Below are 17610 nucleotides of genomic sequence, written 5' to 3' on the forward strand. Positions count from 1 at the left end.
TTACCCTGCTTCCCCCATTTCTTCCAGCAAAAACCACAATAAAGTCTCTTATCCATGCTTTCCCCCTCGCTCCCTCTGCCTCCTGATCCACCCTGATGCTTCCCCCTGTGGACTTAAACTGCGAACGCTGTGTTTAGAATTGGTTTGATAAGAAACCTTTTGTGCATGTGGGCAAGAACTAGAAAGGAAAATGAGGGGGGGAGGGATACGGGTTTTTTCCAGATTTCTATAATAATATCAATTAGCATACTTTAATGCCCACCGTGAACACAAAAGCCATGGCAAAAATGGGGCTGGAAGACCAGAGAGAAGAACTTGGTTCTCACCAGCATTTCTGACCTCAGATGGTTTAGCTCAAACCCACTTCTTTAGAAGCCGGAACCCTTGCGAACCGTGTGAACGTTTTCCAGTCGGCAAGTGAAAGCGCAGTTCCGGCTCTCCCGGAAGTTGTCGCACTTTCGTTTCCGGGGCAGTGTGAGGTAGAAGAGATCTCCGAATGGGTCGCAGCCGCAGCCGCTCCCCGCGGAGGGGTGAGTCCAGAAGCAAATGGGAGGGTCGGGGGGTCTATTGGAGGCGCACCCCACTTTTTTCAGTACTAGGGCCACGGAGAGACAGGCCCTTTATTCCTGAGAAGAGTGGGGGATGGAGGGGAGAGGAGTACCTGGCCCTCCGGATTTAAAGCAGTTTTTTTCCTCTAATAAATTGGTTTCGCTGACTCTTTGACAGCCTTTTATAGTAACTGTTGTTATTCTTGTGACTGGCTGTTTGAGAATCAGACCACGGTTCCCTCATTTAATTTCTGAGTGAATGTGTGCAAGTCATCCAACCTTTTTGAGACTGAATTCCCGTAATTAGACACTGGAGGTGCTATTACCTAGCTTTAAAAACTGATGGGAATATTAATGTCACATTCCATAACACTCAGCATGTGGTACAGCCAGGACCTCAAATGCCCCACTTATATTAGGGAAATTGATATTTAGAATATTGCGCCCAGGGAGCTCACGTGGTAAGGTCTTCTGGTCCCCACGGCCATAAGTGAAGCAGAGCGATGTAAAGGACGCAAGACGTGCAGCAGATCTTAGACCTTTGGCTCTGCCCCCTAGTCAGTTTCTACCACCTTCGACTAGTCAAGACTTGATGTTCTTAAAAGTTAAATGAGGCTACCATTCCCCACATGGTTGCTGAGTCACCTAAGTCTCAGTAGGGCCCAATATAATTTCAACTTCTTAACAGTTAAGGAGTAGTTATATTTATACAGTCCTAAAATTATTTCAGTCATTTGAAGGAAACCTGGAGGCTGATGTGCACCACCTCCACCCCCGTCAAAATGAGTTTGACACCCCTGCCTTAAGATGTGCTCAATCAGAATTATGCAGTGCTGTGTAACCATAGAACCAGATTTCCTTAATTTACTACCAAAAAAAAGTAACAATCTCAGTAATTTTTATATGTTGAAATAATAGTTTGGAAATATATGTGTTTAGTCAAACAATATTCTGTTAAAATTAGTTTCACCTGTTGGGGTTTTTTTGTTGTTGTTTTTACTTTTTTAATGTGGCTACCAGAAATGGCTCACATTATATGTGTATTGAACAGCATGGCTCCAAGAATTTTAGGTAATTTTGGCTCTGCAATTTTGCGTTTGTATTAGAGCGCAGGCGGTCCCGGTCCACCTCCCGGGAGAGAGAACGCAGGCGCCGAGAAAGGTCCCGGTCCCGGGAGAGAGATCGGAGAAGGAGCCGCTCACGATCCCCGCACAGAAGACGCTCCAGGTAAGTGCAGAAAATAACCAAGGGTTTTACCACAAATCCCAAAGAAACTAGTTGTTCCCTCTGACTTTGTTTTCATCACTTATAAGGCGGTTTAAGTGTCACGAAATGAAGGGAACTTAAGCCCACTTCATTCTAAACCTAACATCCCCATTGATAAATGGATTAGTAAATCAGTACTCCTCGAGTTGCCTTTAGGAGTAAAGAGAAATGATGTGGGAAAAGCACTTATGGTCCTTAACAAGAATAAGAAATAAGGATTTGTTTTGTTTTATATTGTTTTGTTTTTGTTTTGTTTTAACTTTTTGTGATAATGGTTTAGTCAAGTATATAACCAAGAATATGAGATCTTGGAAGAACCTTAGAATGGACTCTTGATTCTTAGTAAGCATCAGTACTCTGGTTTCTCTTCAGATTGTATAAATCTTTAACCTTTTACTTAATAAGCATCAATTGCTGTTTAAGTCAACTTTTTGCATATTTATGTGTAATTGTTAGAAACTGTTTAGTTACATTTTTCTGCTGTACAAAAACAAATTTTAGCCCTAGCTAACAATCAGGGCCTAGGCAGAACCTTCTAACTTATTCTTCTATAAGAACTAGACCCCTCAGACTTCTCTGGAGTCTGGCTTTTGTCCAGCTTTTACCTTTCTGGCACTCATGTGCATCTCTGCTAACTGACACAAGTGACCAGGTATGTCTCTGTTTCTGACTTCTTCACTTATTAAAATATTAGGTCCCCAAGGCGACATAGATCCACATCTCCTTCCCCTTCTCGACTGAAAGAAAGGAGAGATGAGGAAAAGAAAGAAGCAAAAGAAACAAAGAGCAAAGAACGTCAGATTACTGGTAAAGTTATCTGATAAATAACTATAGGAAGAATACGGCCTTGTTTAGATAACTTCAGTCATTTTGATAATTGTATAATTTTTGAACATTGAAATATATTAAGTTTTTTATAGTGTTCATTGCATATGGCTTTGAGATTTTTAATTGTACTTTAGTGAGTTCCTGGTTATCTGTCATGCTCCTGACATAGGAAGGAAAGTTAAAAATGTGAGCATATTCTATTTTGGAAGTACCTTGGAAACAAGTGTCATGTCTGATATTAAAGGTGGTACTGCTTGAAGGCTTCAGCCATGTCCTTTTAAGCAGTCTCTCCTGTGGAAGGTAGGGAGCACATTCCTTTGTTGCACCTTAACTTATATTCTGCCCAAATTGAAGAGGATCTTTTTTTGTTAGACTCAATCATTAAGCTAATTGTTTTAAATATTCTCTGCTGGGAAGGTAGAATGACTCTTAGTCTATTACCACTTTTCCTGTTATATATAAAATGATAAGAGTTTTAAAAATTATAAGTTACTTTTGCAGAGGAAGACTTGGAGGGCAAAACAGAGGAAGAAATAGAAATGATGAAGTTAATGGGATTTGCCTCCTTTGACTCCACAAAAGTAAGTAAAATATGCAGCCCGTTAAGCATTCTGAGTTGAATTAATTCATTATGACTGTCCCCTTTTTCCATATTCTTTACTATCACTAGTATAATTTCTTCTGCTGTTATAAGTTTGTTCAGTTAAAAGACAATAACTCTCTGTATAAAGGGCTTTGAAAGCATGGAGAGGAAGCAGTGAGGTGCTGTTTGATCCAGGAAGTGTTTGCCTAGGATGCTGTTGAGTTAGGTCTTAAAGGGCCAGTACGAAAAAGAGGAGGAAAATCATTTGAAGTAAAAGGAAGAGCTCATGAAAATGCCATGTAGGCATGAAGGAGCATGGTGTATTGTGGGAGTTTCAAATTCAGTGACTGGTAAAAGGATGCTGATGGGCTAGTGGCTACAATTAAGCTGGAAATAGAAGTAGAAAGCAAATTGTGGAGGGGCTTTTGCTACTCTTAGCCATGTTAAGGAATTTAGAATTGATTCTTTAGGTGTTGAGAGAAAGCAGTGATTTTTAAGAAAAGGAGAGACAGGATTATATGTGTGCTTTAGAAAAATGACCCAGGGCAGCATTGGAGTGTAGATGGGAGGCAGGTTAGATTGAAGATTCAGGGAGAACTGCTGAGCTGTGTAAGTGAAAGATAATGAAGACCCAAACTGACAGGAGGGGCTGTAATGTTGAGAACCATTCAGGAGCCAGAGTTAGTGGTAGGAGTGGGAGTGAGCAGTCAGTGATGACTCTAAGGTGACAGGCTGAAGGGTTAACCAAGAAAAGGTTATGGGAAGGGGAAGTGCCAGGAAACAGAAGAGGGAAATTCAGCTGCCCGAAAAAGATGACATTGGGTAGCTGTACACATATCTCACAGCTCAGAAGAGGGTGGATTAGAGATTGAACGCTATCTAGCCTTCACCGTAACACTGGAAAGAATGAGGAAATGGGGGAGGAAAAAGGAAGGGATTGTGGAACGACATAAAGTCAGTTATAGGGAGGAAGAGGGGAGAGAGCAGAGACAGGGAGATATGGGTAAAGAGAGAAATAGAGGAAAGGGGAGTTGGAGAGAGGAAATGGAAAGGGGAGGAGGAAAGAGGGGGCTAGTAAGGATACAAAAAAGGGAGAGTGTGTTTGGAGAGAAAATACATTTTAAAAACTTTTTCTTCTCTAGAATTTTAAGTCTGTTTAGTTTTCTAAATGAAAATTGAGATTTTAGACAAAAATAATGCTCTTGCCCTAATTTTGTATTCCATTGAGTTGTGAATGGAGTGGTATAGTTTCATATGTTGTAAGAGTTTCTAACCAATGTGATTGTGTAGGGTGCACATGTTTTGTTTTGTTTTGTTTTTAACGACAGCATAGCCCTGGCTGGTGTAGCTCAGTGGATTGAACACCAGTCTGCGAACCAAAAGGTCTCTGGTTCGATTCCCATCAGAGCACATGGCTGGGTTGCGGGCCAGGTCTCCAGGTGGGTGTGTGCAAGAGACAACCAATCCATGTTTCTTTCACACATTGATGTTTCTTTCCCACTCTTTCTCCCTCCCTGCTTACCTGACAGGGGAGATACTATGATCATGAAGGTAGTTTTCCCAGGGTGAGCCTTATCCAAATGTGGAAAGCCAAGTGCATACTTTGTGGGAATAGGAGACTGCATTTGCATTTTCCCCTGGCAAAAAAAAAGACAGTGTATAACTCAGGCATGACTATTTTGAAGTGAGAAAATTAAGAATGAACTCTGATTCTCACAAATGGTTATGTGAATCCCACTTTGGGATTTAGTGCAATTTATGTGTCAGCTTTTTTTCCCTTGAATATTTGTTTTCCAAAGAGTATTTTATAAGTGAAACTATTTACTAATGTATATAGGATACATAATAATATCTCTGAAGTAAAGCAACACTAATTTTATTGTTCTTAGGAGAATAGAGAGGGAACTTACCAGAATTATTTTCTTTTTTGGGCAGTGGGGTTACTATTGCTCAGTGTTTGAAATTCCTGAGAGTCAGATGTAAAGATGAAGTCTTACTTGCTTTAAAATGTAGTCTATAGTGAAGGTGTTTGTTTATAAAGGAAAAATTAGGTGAAAATTTATAGATCCCATAAAATTATTGAGTACTATCAGAATAAATGATATGAGTTGCTTTTTAATGACATCTATAAGAATGCTAATTTAGTTTATATACAGTGTTATAAGCTTATTTGTGTTTTTTAGCAGTGTATATCTTGTTATATTTCATCATAGATCTATAGTGGGACCTTTTCATATGCCAGTGTAGTCACTTATTTTCTCTTCCATTTTAACATTTTAGAAAAATTCAAAGTTTGGTTGTATTTATTAACAGATAATTTTTTATCACATCATGTAAAAGAAAATAGGGCTATTAATATAGAATTCCACAAATAGTTTTTCAAAAATCATTAAGACTTTAGCCATTGAACTTAGTACAAGGTTAGCATTATTTACTTTTTTTCCAAGCCAGTCTTTCCAACTCATGCCTATCTCCTGTTCTTTAGAAGTCAAAATCATACACCTCAAGTAATTTACCCGGTATTCTCCCCTTCCCGAAAATGTAGTGAAAATAGGAATAGAAAATTAAAACCAAATGTATTTATTTTAGCTCCACTTCAAATATGTACCTCATTTGTACATGCCTGTAGGCCAGTGAATAAGAATCCTTTTTTTGTCCTAACACAGATGTTTAACAAGTATGCTACACAGATATGGTACATTCCCATGAGTAACAGTAGGGGAAGGAGGAGGTTAAGGGTCATGTGCGTGGTATGTATGAGAGAGAGAGAGAGATTGAGCAACCAATGATGCTCACACACTTAAAATCATTTTCTGAGCGCTTGCAAGTTCAGTGGCCTAAGATGTGAGAATGAAAAGATGACTCACAGTCATATCCCTCCATCAAGAAAATTTCAGTCTCATAGGAAAAATAACATGAAGTATATACTGTACATCGTGATGATGCAGGTTAGAACATGGACAGTATTGGGAGGAAAGCCCAGTTAACGTTCTGTGGGAGCTAGAGAAGAGAGCCCTTCCTGCCAGCTGGATCATTTGAATTGGGCCTTGAACTATATGTAAGAACCCAATAGTTGAAGATTGGTTGGGAGGTGGGATGGTGATTCAGGCATGATGAACAGCAAGTGGTGAGATAGTTAACTTGGCTGAATCAAAAGAATTAATGAAAAAGAGTATAGATGCCACATGAGAAAAGGCCAAGATACAAGTGACACTCAACATTATCATCTGGTTCTGTGTTCTAATTTTTTATTTAAAAATCCAAATTACAAGGCCCATGCAATGAATGAGATCTAAGTAAATGGTGACTGATCAGCCGTGATTTGAGAACAAGAATTTTTCTAGATAAACTATCCTTAACTTGTATGTGGTTTCAAAGAATTCTTTGACCAAAAAAGGTTAGGATTTGTTCCTCTATTTCCCTGCATGCCTTACATATAATACATAAACCTTCAATGTTTGTAGGTTTGAATATTGTATTATTTGCTTACCTGTGACTCTAAAAAGGTGAACAAAATTGTAATACTTGGGAGCTCATGGGATAGCATCAGGATCTGAAAATTCTCTCTCATTGGACTACCTCATTCTTGGATGTGTCTTGTCATTTAAGTATGTCTGTGGGGTCCAGCTCTTTGAATTGAGGCATTTAATACATCCTTTTTTTTTAATATATTTTACTGATTATGCTATTACAGTTGTCCCATTTCCCCCCCTTCATTCCCCTCCACCCTGCACACCCTCTCCCACCCACATTCCCCCCTTTAGTTCAAGTCCATGTGTCATAACTTCTTTAGCTTCTACATTTCCCATACTACTCTTGCCCTCCCGCTGTCTATTTTGTATTTACCATCTATGCTACTTATTCTCTGTGCCTTTTCCCCCTCTCTCCTCCTCCCACTCTCCTGTTGCTAACCCTCCATGTGATCTCCATTTCTGTGGTTCTGTTCCTGTTCTAGTTGTTTGCTTAGTTTGTTTTTGTTTTTGTTTTAGGTGTGGTTGTTAATAATTGTGAGTTTACTGTCATTTTACTGTACATGTTTTTTATCTTCTTTTCCTTAGATAAGTCCCTTTAACATTTCATAAAATAAGGGCTTGGTGATGATGAACTCCTTTAACTTGACCTTATCTGAGAAGCACTTTATCTGCCCTTCCATTGAAATGAAAGCTAAATGAAAGCTTTGCTGGATAGAGTAATCTGGGATGTAGGTCCTTGCCTTTCATGACTTGGAATACTTCTTTCCAGCCCCTTCTTATCTATAAGGTCTCTTTTGAGAAATCAGCTGACAGTCTTATGGGAACTCCTTTGTAGGTTACTGTCTCCTTATCTCTTGCTGCTTCTAGTATTCTCACCTTCATTTTAATCTTGGGTAATGTAATTATGATGTGCCTTGGTGTGTTCTTCCTTGGGTCCAGCTTCTTTGGGACTCTGAGCTTCCTGGACTTCCTGAAAATCTATTTCCTTTGCCAGAGTGGGGAAGTTCTCCTTTATTATTTGTTCAAATAACTTGTCCACTTGTTCTTCCTCTTCCCCTTCTGGTACTCCTATAATTTGGATGTTGGAACGTTTAAAGATGTCCTGGAAATTCCTAAGCCTCTCCTCATGTTTTTGAATTCTTGTTTCTTCATTCTTTTCTGTTTGGTTGGTTGTTTCTTTCTTCTGGTCCACTCCATTGACTTGAGTCCTAGTTTTCTTTCTGTCACTATTGGTTCCCTGTGCATTTTCCTTCATTTCACTTAGCGTAGCCTTCATTTGTTCATCTAATTTGTGACCAAATTCAACCAATTCTGTGAGCATCCTGATCACCAGTGCTTTGAACTGTGCACCTGATGGGTTGGCTATCTCTTAGTCACTTAGTTGTATTTTCTGTTGAGCTTTGATCCATTCTTCCATTTGGGCCTTTGGTGGGGGGGGGGGGGGGGGCTTGTCACACCTGTTATGTATGAGGGGCAGAACCTTAGGTGTTCACCAGGGCAGAGCAACCCTGTTGCTGGGTTGTGATGCTGCATGTGGGGGAGGGGGCCAAGAGGGAACAATGGTGCCTCCTATGCTCTTTGTGGGATTTCAGTCCCTTCCGCCACTTCCCCCAAGCAAACTGGGCCTTTCTGGTGCTAATTCCCGTGTGGGTGGGCCTGTGTACATTCTAGGACCCTGTGGGTCTCTCCAAAGAACTCTCCTGTGAGGCTTGGGAGTCTCCCTGCGCCTCAACCCCCACAGGTGTTTTCGATCGGTGTTTTGAGGCTTTATTTCCCCGCGCTGGGACCCAGGGTTGCTTGGTCTGTCTCGCTCCCCAGCCTTGCCCGGTTTATCTGCATGTGCATGTGGGACTGCCCAGTCAGCCAGCCGCCTTGCGCGCAGTTCCTCACTTCACAGTCACCACCTCGCTGGGTCTGCCCATTGCCACCCCGCGCCTAGCTGGGGTCTGCCAGCCACCACCTGCGTGCCCAGGGTGCCTTACGCACTCAGTGCCACCACTTTTTGTGCCAAGACCCCTCTCCGCCCGCCTGCCTGACTCTGCCCTTCCTACCGGTCTGGATGAATGTGTCTATTTTAACTCCTTGGTTGTCCAACTTCCATACAGTTCAAATTTCTGTCCGTTCTGGTTGTTATTTTGTTTTTAATTTGTTGTTGTCCTTAATTTGGTTGTGTGAGGAGGCACAGTGTCTACCTACACCTCCACCTTGGCAGGAATAATATATCCTTCTGTTTTTTGTATTTTTTTATTGCTTTTCTCCAGGGAAAAAAGGTGGATGGCTCTGTAAATGCCTATGCCATAAATGTGTCTCAGAAGAGGAAGTACAGGTATGCATTAACCCCCATTATTAAGTTTGAACTGATGATATAAATTATGTTCTTGGGAAAGAATTTATTATGGGATAATTGTGTTTGTAGGAAATGTAGCAGTATTCCATATAGTCCCTTGTTTGAATCTTCTTGTTTATAGTCTGGTGTGTTAATTTCCAATTTACATGTGAACTATTCATTATTATAGAGAAGGATAGTTGGCTTAATGTTTTAGGACTGTATAGATAGTTCTTTCTTTAAAACATTATTTTTTAAAAAGGCTTTAGGCTTTAATTTCATTATAATTATAGACTTAAAATACATCCCTCCTGAATTACTTACTTACATTGGTTATGTTAGGATTTCAGTTGTAAATACATTCTTCTGTTAAGTACAGAGATTTTATCAATACCACAGGACAAACCAATTCATAGTTGAAATCTGAGTGAAATCCTGATGAGTGGAAAAGTCAAGACATCTTCAAACATTACCTCTACCTTTACTACTGACAAGAGACTAACATTCCAGTTAATTTACAATATAAATAATGTGTTTTGAGAATGCTGCGAGTTAAGGAACCAGAACCATCATTGGCATTCCTTTGTAAAGTTACCTTCAAATAAAATTTTAGGAAAGAACAGGACATCAGGTTTGGGAGTGGGAACCTCTGTGTTGTGTGTAACAAACAGTGGTTTAAAATGGGTGGTGTTGAGAAGGGCAAGAAGGTTTTTGTTCTGAAGTGTGCCCGGTGCCATACTGTGGGGAAAGGAAGCAAGCACAAGACTGGGCCAAATCTCCATGGTCTGTTTGGGCGAAAGACAGGTCAGACCCCTGGATTTTCTTACGTGGATGCCAACAAGAACAAAGGCATAACCTGAGGAGAGGCTGCACTTATGGAGTATTTGGAGAATCCCGTCAAGTATATCCCTGGAACAAAAATTATCTTCATTGGCATTAAGAAAAGTACATAAAGGGAAGACTTGATAGCTTATCTTAAAAAAAAAAGCAACTAATGAGTAACAGTTGACCACTGCCTTATTATTACAAATGTCTCATGACCTTTTTTATGTGTACCATATTTACATTGATCTCATACATCAGCATTCAGCTCATGAATGGCTGATAGAACATTTCTTTTGGGCAGTTCTGATTTAAGTAAGATGGGCTTGTAGTTAAATGAATATGATCAGCTTTTTGCACTTTGATGGTAATTTTGGTTCACCAAATTCTATCACTATTTTCACTTTCTAAAAAGGTGGTTGGACTTGATTCTATGTTCAACTTTTCAGAGATGGTGAATGCCATCTAAAAACCTGTAGGAGATTGGTTTCGTATTTAAATTTCTGTAACTGTACTAACATGTTTAAATACTGAGGAAGTCCCCTTCACTGTTTCTTAAAGCAGCAAGACTCACTTGTGTTTCAAATTGTGTTCATTACTCTGTTAAAAGTAAATAGCTGAAGCTAAGCTGTCATTGTCCATTTTATCTTTTTGGTCCGAACTATGCCAATTTAATTAAAATTTCCTTTATCTAAGCTGTTGCCTTTTACCTGATGAAAGTCATTTTAGTGTGGTTCGAGTATAATATCAAATGAAGAATATTTAACACTTTTCACATTTTATAGATGATCTATAAGGTCAGATACTCTTGAAATTCAGTATGACAAAGTGGAGTAGCAAACTTTGTGAATTCTTTAAGTCAAAGTTGTAATTCAGGATTGTCTTGAACAACTATTCAAAAACAACTGTAGAATTACTGTATGTGTGTGTGAAAGTTTTATGGAGAAAACCAGTACAGTATGCAATTGGATTTACTTGATGGGTACCTATTTTGGAACTCTGCTCTATTTCCTTACACTAGGTGTTTAGTGTTACCTGAAATAAGTAAGGATTTTCAGTTCATTTTTTAAAAGTCTTTGGGACCTTCCCAAATAGTTTTGAAAGTATATTTCCATATTTCTTTTTGGATTTTATGGAAATCTAAAATACTTTGGCTTATTTTGAAAGTGAAGTAGTCTTTTCTTAATGTACATTAAGTAATCTTGAATACTTCTTATCCTAAACTTTGCCACCTTAAAGGTGATTTATAGGTTTATTCTCTGAAGCATGTGGTTATTTTTTATAAGAGGAGTTCAGAATTTTTTTAAATAAACATTGAATTTTTTTTTTGTCATAGGCAATACATGAATCGAAAGGGTGGATTCAACAGACCTTTGGATTTCATTGCATGAGAATTGAAATGTTGAAGAATGATTTTTTCCCTCATTGTGATCAGAAGAGTGGATGTTATATTTTATATTTCATACTCATCAAAGCAGGATCACAGTCTTTCCTCCTTGTAAAGTAAGAAAATTTTATTTATGATGGGTGCAGGTCACTTATCCTGCCTCAGAAGAAGAAAGGTTAAATAATTACATTTTTTTCTTTTAGGAAATATCACTTGGGGCAGTCATTAACCCCATTTTCTTTTGTTCTTATTCCTGTGGAAGCTATGTATGGTTTGTTTTGTTTTGTTTTGTTTGGATGCTCATTAGGACTTTTTTGAACACATAAATTAATTTGGATGTAAGTCACTCAAATAAAGCAATATTTCTACCCCTTTGTATTTGATAACTGTTTTATTACTATATAAAAGTATCTTCCTACACATTTTCTTTTTTCATACATAGATTTAGATATGATTCTTAGACATTTAAAAATTAAAAGAATGAACAATTTAAAAAGATGTTATCAAAAAATTAGATGAAAATGTATAACTAGATTTTTTATCTTCTGAGGGTTTTTTTCAATACCATTTATTACTTTGCACCTATTTTAAAAGCAGTACATGCTTATTAAAAAATGGGAGAAACCAAACAGTAAAAGAAAAGCCAAAATCACCTATAATCTACCCCCAGAAGTAATGTTAATATTTCGGTATACAGTTGTCCCTCACTATATCGCAGTTCACTTATTGAGGCTTCACTGTATCATGGGTTTTAAAAAATATATATATCTAATTCTGTATCTTGGAGTTTTCATTGTATTGTGGGATTTTGCAATATACTGTACCCACATAGAATTTTATATGTTGTTAAAATTACATAGGTTTAAGAGTGTAGAAAGTGTTTAAGAGCATGTGAAGTGTTTACAAGAGTGTGGGAAAGGTTAATAAGAGAGTGAGAAAGGTTTATAGGAGTGTGGGAAGGATTTATAAAGCCTTAAAATATACATAAATAATAAAATAAATATAACATCGCTACTTCCCGGATTTTCACCTGTATCCTGAGGGTCTCTGGAACGTAACTCCCGCAAAAGGTGAGGGATCACTATATGTCTTTCCAAGTGCCTATGGGTGTATATTTCTTACTTGCATCCATGAGATCGGGATGTATATGCTGCTCTCTTTTACTAACCCTTTTTCTCCCATGTGTTGTGAATATTTTTTAAAGGTTTTATTTACTTTTAGAGAGAGGGGAAGGGAGGGAGAAAGACAGGGAGAGAAACATCAGTGTGCAAGAGATACTGTATTTTGTAGTGTATAATACACTCCTATGTATAATGGACACCCACATTTTAGGCCCGAACTTTCAGGAAAAAAATCTTTCACTTCAATTTTTTAATTCAATTATTTGTTTGTTTGTTTATATTTAGGTACTTGTTTGTTATAAAGGAATTTTTTTTTTTTAAAGATTTTATTCATCCATTTTTAGGGAGGGAAGGGGGGGAGAGAGAGAGAGAGAGAGAGAGAGAGAGAGAGAGAGAGAAACATCAATGTGCGATTGCTGGGGGTTATGGCCTGCAACCCTGGAATGTACCCTGACTGGGAATCGAACCTGGGACACTTTGGTTCCCAGCCCGCGCTCAATCCACTGAGCTACGCCAGCCAGGGCTTGTTATAAAGGAATTTTAATATTTTTTGAACATATTATGGTACAAGAAATTTTATATAACAAACAATTACAAAACACAAGAACAGATACAAAGTATTTCAGGCACTACCTATGCATGATACACATCCTTATTTTTCCCTCAGAAATGTAGGCAAAAAGTGCACGTTATAAACAAAAAAATATGGTACATTTATCTCTCGCCTCTCGCACACCCCCAACTCGGGGGACCTGTCCTGCAACCCAAGCATGTGCACTACCCAGGAATCAAACTGGCGACCTTTCAGTTCACAGGCCAGGCTCAGTCTACTAAGCCACACCAACCAGAGCAGTTTCTTAATATTTTTACATATTCTTTGGAAAGTTAGCTTTTAGTAGGTACTTGGTTTTACCATAATTTATTATTAACTAATTCTTTGATGAACATTGGCTTCCCTCCCATGATTTGCTGTGAGTAGTAGTTATTATTTCTTATATGTGAGATAAAGGGGTATGTGTGTGTGTGTGCAGGTGCATATTTTAAGGTTTTTGATATGTATGGCTAGAAAGGTAACAGTCGACTCTCCCCTTTGAAGTGTGAGCATTCCCACATGTGCACTAATATTGGGTGTAATAATTTTTTTTAAGTTTCTAATCTGATGAGTAAAATACTGGTGTTTGGTTTCAATTTATTTAATTTCTAGGGAGGAAGAACATTTTAGAAACATGTGAGCCATGTATATTTCTTTTGTGAAATGCTAATTCCATATCTTGGATCCATTTGTGTTTTAGCAAGCTTTTCTTATTTGAAGGAAGCTCTTTTTATATTGAAGATAATAATCATTACCCATTCTATTCCACTGATATTTGACACTGTGGTTAACTTTTAAATTTGAGAGGTTTCTTTCTTTTTTTAAGTAACTAATACAAGCATAGTTCAGACAGCAAAAAGCAAGGGGGTCAAACTCATTTTCACCAGGGGCCACATCACCTCACGGTCGCCTTCAAAGGGCCAAATGTGATTTCAACTCCTTAACAGTTAAGGAGTGGTTACATTTATACAGTCCTAAAATTATTTTGGCCCTTTGAAGGCAATTGTGAGGCTGATGTGGCCCCTGGTGAAAATTAGTTTGACACCCCTGACATAAAGGGCATTGTGTTTTTTTTTCCAGAAATATTCCTTATGTACACAAAGATATATCCTATTTTATTAATCATATGTAAGCAAACTTTACACACTATTTTGCACCTAGCCTTTTTTCACTTACTTGTACATCTTAAGATTGCTTCTTATCAGTACATGTAATATTCCCACTTTTTTCTTTTTATCACCAAGTAGGGTTTATTCCAGAAATTTAGAGAGAAATAATGCAATTCACGGTATCCACATGGCTGCTTCTGTATATCCTGTTGTAGGACTCTCTGCAGCTGGTCTTCGGGCGGTTGGCTCTTCTGTAATTTACTTGTAATTTGATGTGGTCCTGGGAGGAGGTGAGCACAGTGTTGACCTACTCTACCTTCTGCCTCTTTTTTTTTAAGGACAGTGATTACAGTCTATTGTAGAATAGACTATAATTTGTTTTATATAATGCCCCATTTAATGGACATTTAAGTTGTTTCTAATTTTTACTATTTTTAAAAATTTCTGTAATCACTACAAGTACCTGATTTTGTAAGTGTCTTTAGCTGGATTTTAAAATCCTTCATTGCAGCCCTGGCTGGTGTAGCTCAGTGGATTGAGCGCGGGCTGGGAACCAAAGTGTCCCAGGTTCGATTCCCAGCCAGGGTACATGCCTGGGTTGCAGGCCATAACCCCCAGCAACCGCACATTGATGTTTCTCTCTCTGTCTATCTCCCTCCCTTCCCTCTCCAAAAATAAATAAATAAAATCTTAAAATCCTTCATTGCATTTGAAATTTGACCATCTATTATAGTTCTTTAAAAACTCTTCTGGTAAGTTATTCCCTGTGAAATATACAGGTATTATCTCCATTTTCCAGATGAAAAAGCTGAGGCTTTTCAGACCACGAAGGCAGAAATCATTGGTATTTATGCCAATAACTATGCCTTCTGTACCTAAATATTTGAAAGTGCTACATCCGTTGCACAAGTGTCACTGCCTCAGGCAGTTGGATTATTTTGTTGGACTTTTTGCCAACTGAGCTAAATGGAATCGCATACCCCTACTCTCCAAAAGCTTGTGTATTTGTCATTATCCATAACAAGGACTGTTTCTAACCACATATGTGCATACCCAAGGAAATCAGACCCAATTGTTTTAATAGGAAAGCCAAAATTTTTGAATAAAATATATACCCCAAACCGAATTACAGGTCTTTGAATTGTCCTCTTAGTATGGTGTTAGTAAAGATTTGACTTGAGATCCTCAAGGCAGCACATTCTGTAAGGAAATAATCTGAGAATATCTGGTGGCTCAGTAGATTTGTACACCATCAGCCAACATCAAAGAAATAGAGAAGGAGGAAGTATGAAAATTTAGAGATAAGACACCTCTGATCCTGAGAAGTCTTGGTTTAAAGGATCTTTTATCCATCAGATTGTCTGATTCTGTAGGAATAACAAAGATGGAAGGATAGCCTTGTCTTCTAACCAGCTGCTGCCTCTCAGCGGGCATAAATTATGCCAAATCTTCTATTTCTAAGTATTTAAATGTTAAGAGTGTTCTGGGGTTCCATCCCTGGACTTTCCAATTTCTGCCCTGGTAAGTCATGTATTTGCATGACTTCAAATATCTGTCTTGGTTCCAAATTTATACTCCAGCCTGACCATTTTACTGAGCTCCATGCTTGTATATGCACCTAGATTATTAGACATCTCAAATTTCTCCCATTTCCCTGCCCAGCCTTCTCTGAGGCTTCCTCATCTCAGTGAGTAGCTCATTCCTCCACTCACTTCTTTGCTCAGACCAAATCATTAGGGTCATCCTTGACTCCTTTCTCCTATGCAAACTTTTTTACTCTAATCTGAGAGTATATTTTGGATGCACTTTTTTCAATCCATTGAGGTATACTTGACATAAAATTGTAAAATACTTCAAGTATACATTGTAGTGATTTGATATGTTGAAACTGTTCACCACCTATACTAACTGAAGCCATCGCTCTGCCAGGACTACTGCAGTAGCCTCCTAGTAGGTCTCCTTCCTCCTCTTGCTGCCTCAGTTTATTGCAGCAGAAGTGGACCTTTTTAATTGTGCATCAAATCACATTGCTGCTGCCTCTGGCATTTTCCTGTCACTTAGAATAAAGTCCAGTCCTTACTGTGGTCCAGAAGCCTGAACAGTCTGGACCCTGGCATCTCACAGCCTCACCCCCTTGCTACTGCACTAAGTCACACTGCTGGCCCTCCTTGCTGTTCCTTCAGAACAGTTCTACATCTGCCTGAAGACTTATTCCTCCCAAAAGCATTCCTCCCCCACAAACACCCCCACCTTCAGTTTTGCATGGATGGCTTCTTCATGTTGTTCAGGTCTGGTCAAAATAAGGTTGTTCCTGAACATTTTATCCAAAATATCAAATCCCCCTTCCCTCTATTAATTCTGCTTTACCTTTTTTTAATGTTTAAAAAGTTGAGATATGATTTACCCTTTTAACGTATACCATTTCAGTGGTTTTTTAGTGTATTCATAGAGCTATGTATCCTTCAACACTAATACCAAAACATTTTCATCACCCCAAAAAGAAATTGTACCCATTAACATACATGCCTCATCCCTCCTACCACAGAAACCACTAACGTACTTTCTGTCTCTAAAGACGTGTTTAATCTAGACATTTTTATATAAATGGATATTTTATATAAATGGAATCATACAGTAATTTGGTCTTTTGTGTCTGGCTTGGTTTCACTTAGCATAATGTTTTCAAGGTGTCCGTGCCGTAAGATGTACCAGTACTTTATTACTTTTTGTGGCTGAATAATATTCTATTCTATTACATACATTTTTCTTCATAATTTATCAGTTGATGGGCATTTGGGTTGTTCAACATTTTGACTATTACAAATAATACTGCTATGATCATTTGTATACAAGTTTCTGTTTAATTCCCTTGGGTGTATAACTAGAAGTGGAATTGCAGTGCAGTTAAACACAAAATACAATCATTCTGTGTTTAACTTTCTGAGGCGCTGTCAAACCGGCACAGCTACACTCTTACATTCTCCCCAGGAATGTTTGGGGGTTCCAGTTTTTCCACATGTTCAGCAAAGTTTGCTTTTCCTTGTAACTAAGGAAATCATCTGCCCTGTCATAGTTTTCCTTATTATTTTCTGGTTCTTCCACTAGACAAGAAGTAATGGGGGCTTCTGTCTTGTTTGTTCCTGTAGCCCCAGCACCACACAACTCCTGACACAGAGTAAGGCAGTCAATAAATATCTGTTGAATTTGTGAACATAATGTAGTGATCTTTTCTCACTTGGCTACTTCCCTTGCTTTTTATGTTAACTTTTAGTTACTAAAGTAATAAATGAACACATTTTCCCTGTAAAAATTTTAAAACATCACAAAGCTAAACCCCTCATTCCTGGTCCTGTTGCCCCTTTGCACTGTACCTTTCCAGACGTTTGTCTGTGCATGAATGTAAACAACAGAGTTAGAGTTGGAAATGAGGAAAATACATTGTTTGGGTTTTAAAAATACTAGTAGTAAGCTGTAGGGCTCATTTTATAATTCATTCAATACTGCTTTGGAGATCTTTCCATGCCAGTTTATGTACATCTGTTTTTTTTTAACTGC

At 38.3% G+C, this 17610-nt stretch overlaps 1 protein-coding gene and 2 pseudogenes across 1 annotated transcript; all 3 read left to right on the forward strand.

Annotated features, from left to right (window-relative positions):
- Positions 1 to 464: 464 nt before the first annotated feature.
- SNRNP27 (small nuclear ribonucleoprotein U4/U6.U5 subunit 27) lies at positions 465 to 11607 on the forward strand. Its single transcript, XM_045827017.1, has 6 exons — positions 465 to 530; positions 1655 to 1775; positions 2509 to 2621; positions 3144 to 3223; positions 8960 to 9024; positions 11183 to 11607. Exons 1-6 carry the CDS (start codon positions 497 to 499, stop codon positions 11235 to 11237), a joined length of 468 nt encoding a protein of 155 aa, XP_045682973.1. The 5' UTR covers positions 465 to 496; the 3' UTR covers positions 11238 to 11607.
- On the forward strand, positions 4740 to 4863 carry LOC123812311 (annotated as a pseudogene).
- LOC123811084 lies at positions 9705 to 10187 on the forward strand (annotated as a pseudogene).
- Positions 11608 to 17610: the final 6003 nt, after the last annotated feature.

Source organism: Phyllostomus hastatus, unplaced genomic scaffold (assembly GCF_019186645.2).
Source record: "Phyllostomus hastatus isolate PE091 unplaced genomic scaffold, TTU_PhHast_1.1 phas_scaffold_78, whole genome shotgun sequence".
Lineage (NCBI taxonomy): Eukaryota > Metazoa > Chordata > Mammalia > Chiroptera > Phyllostomidae > Phyllostomus > Phyllostomus hastatus.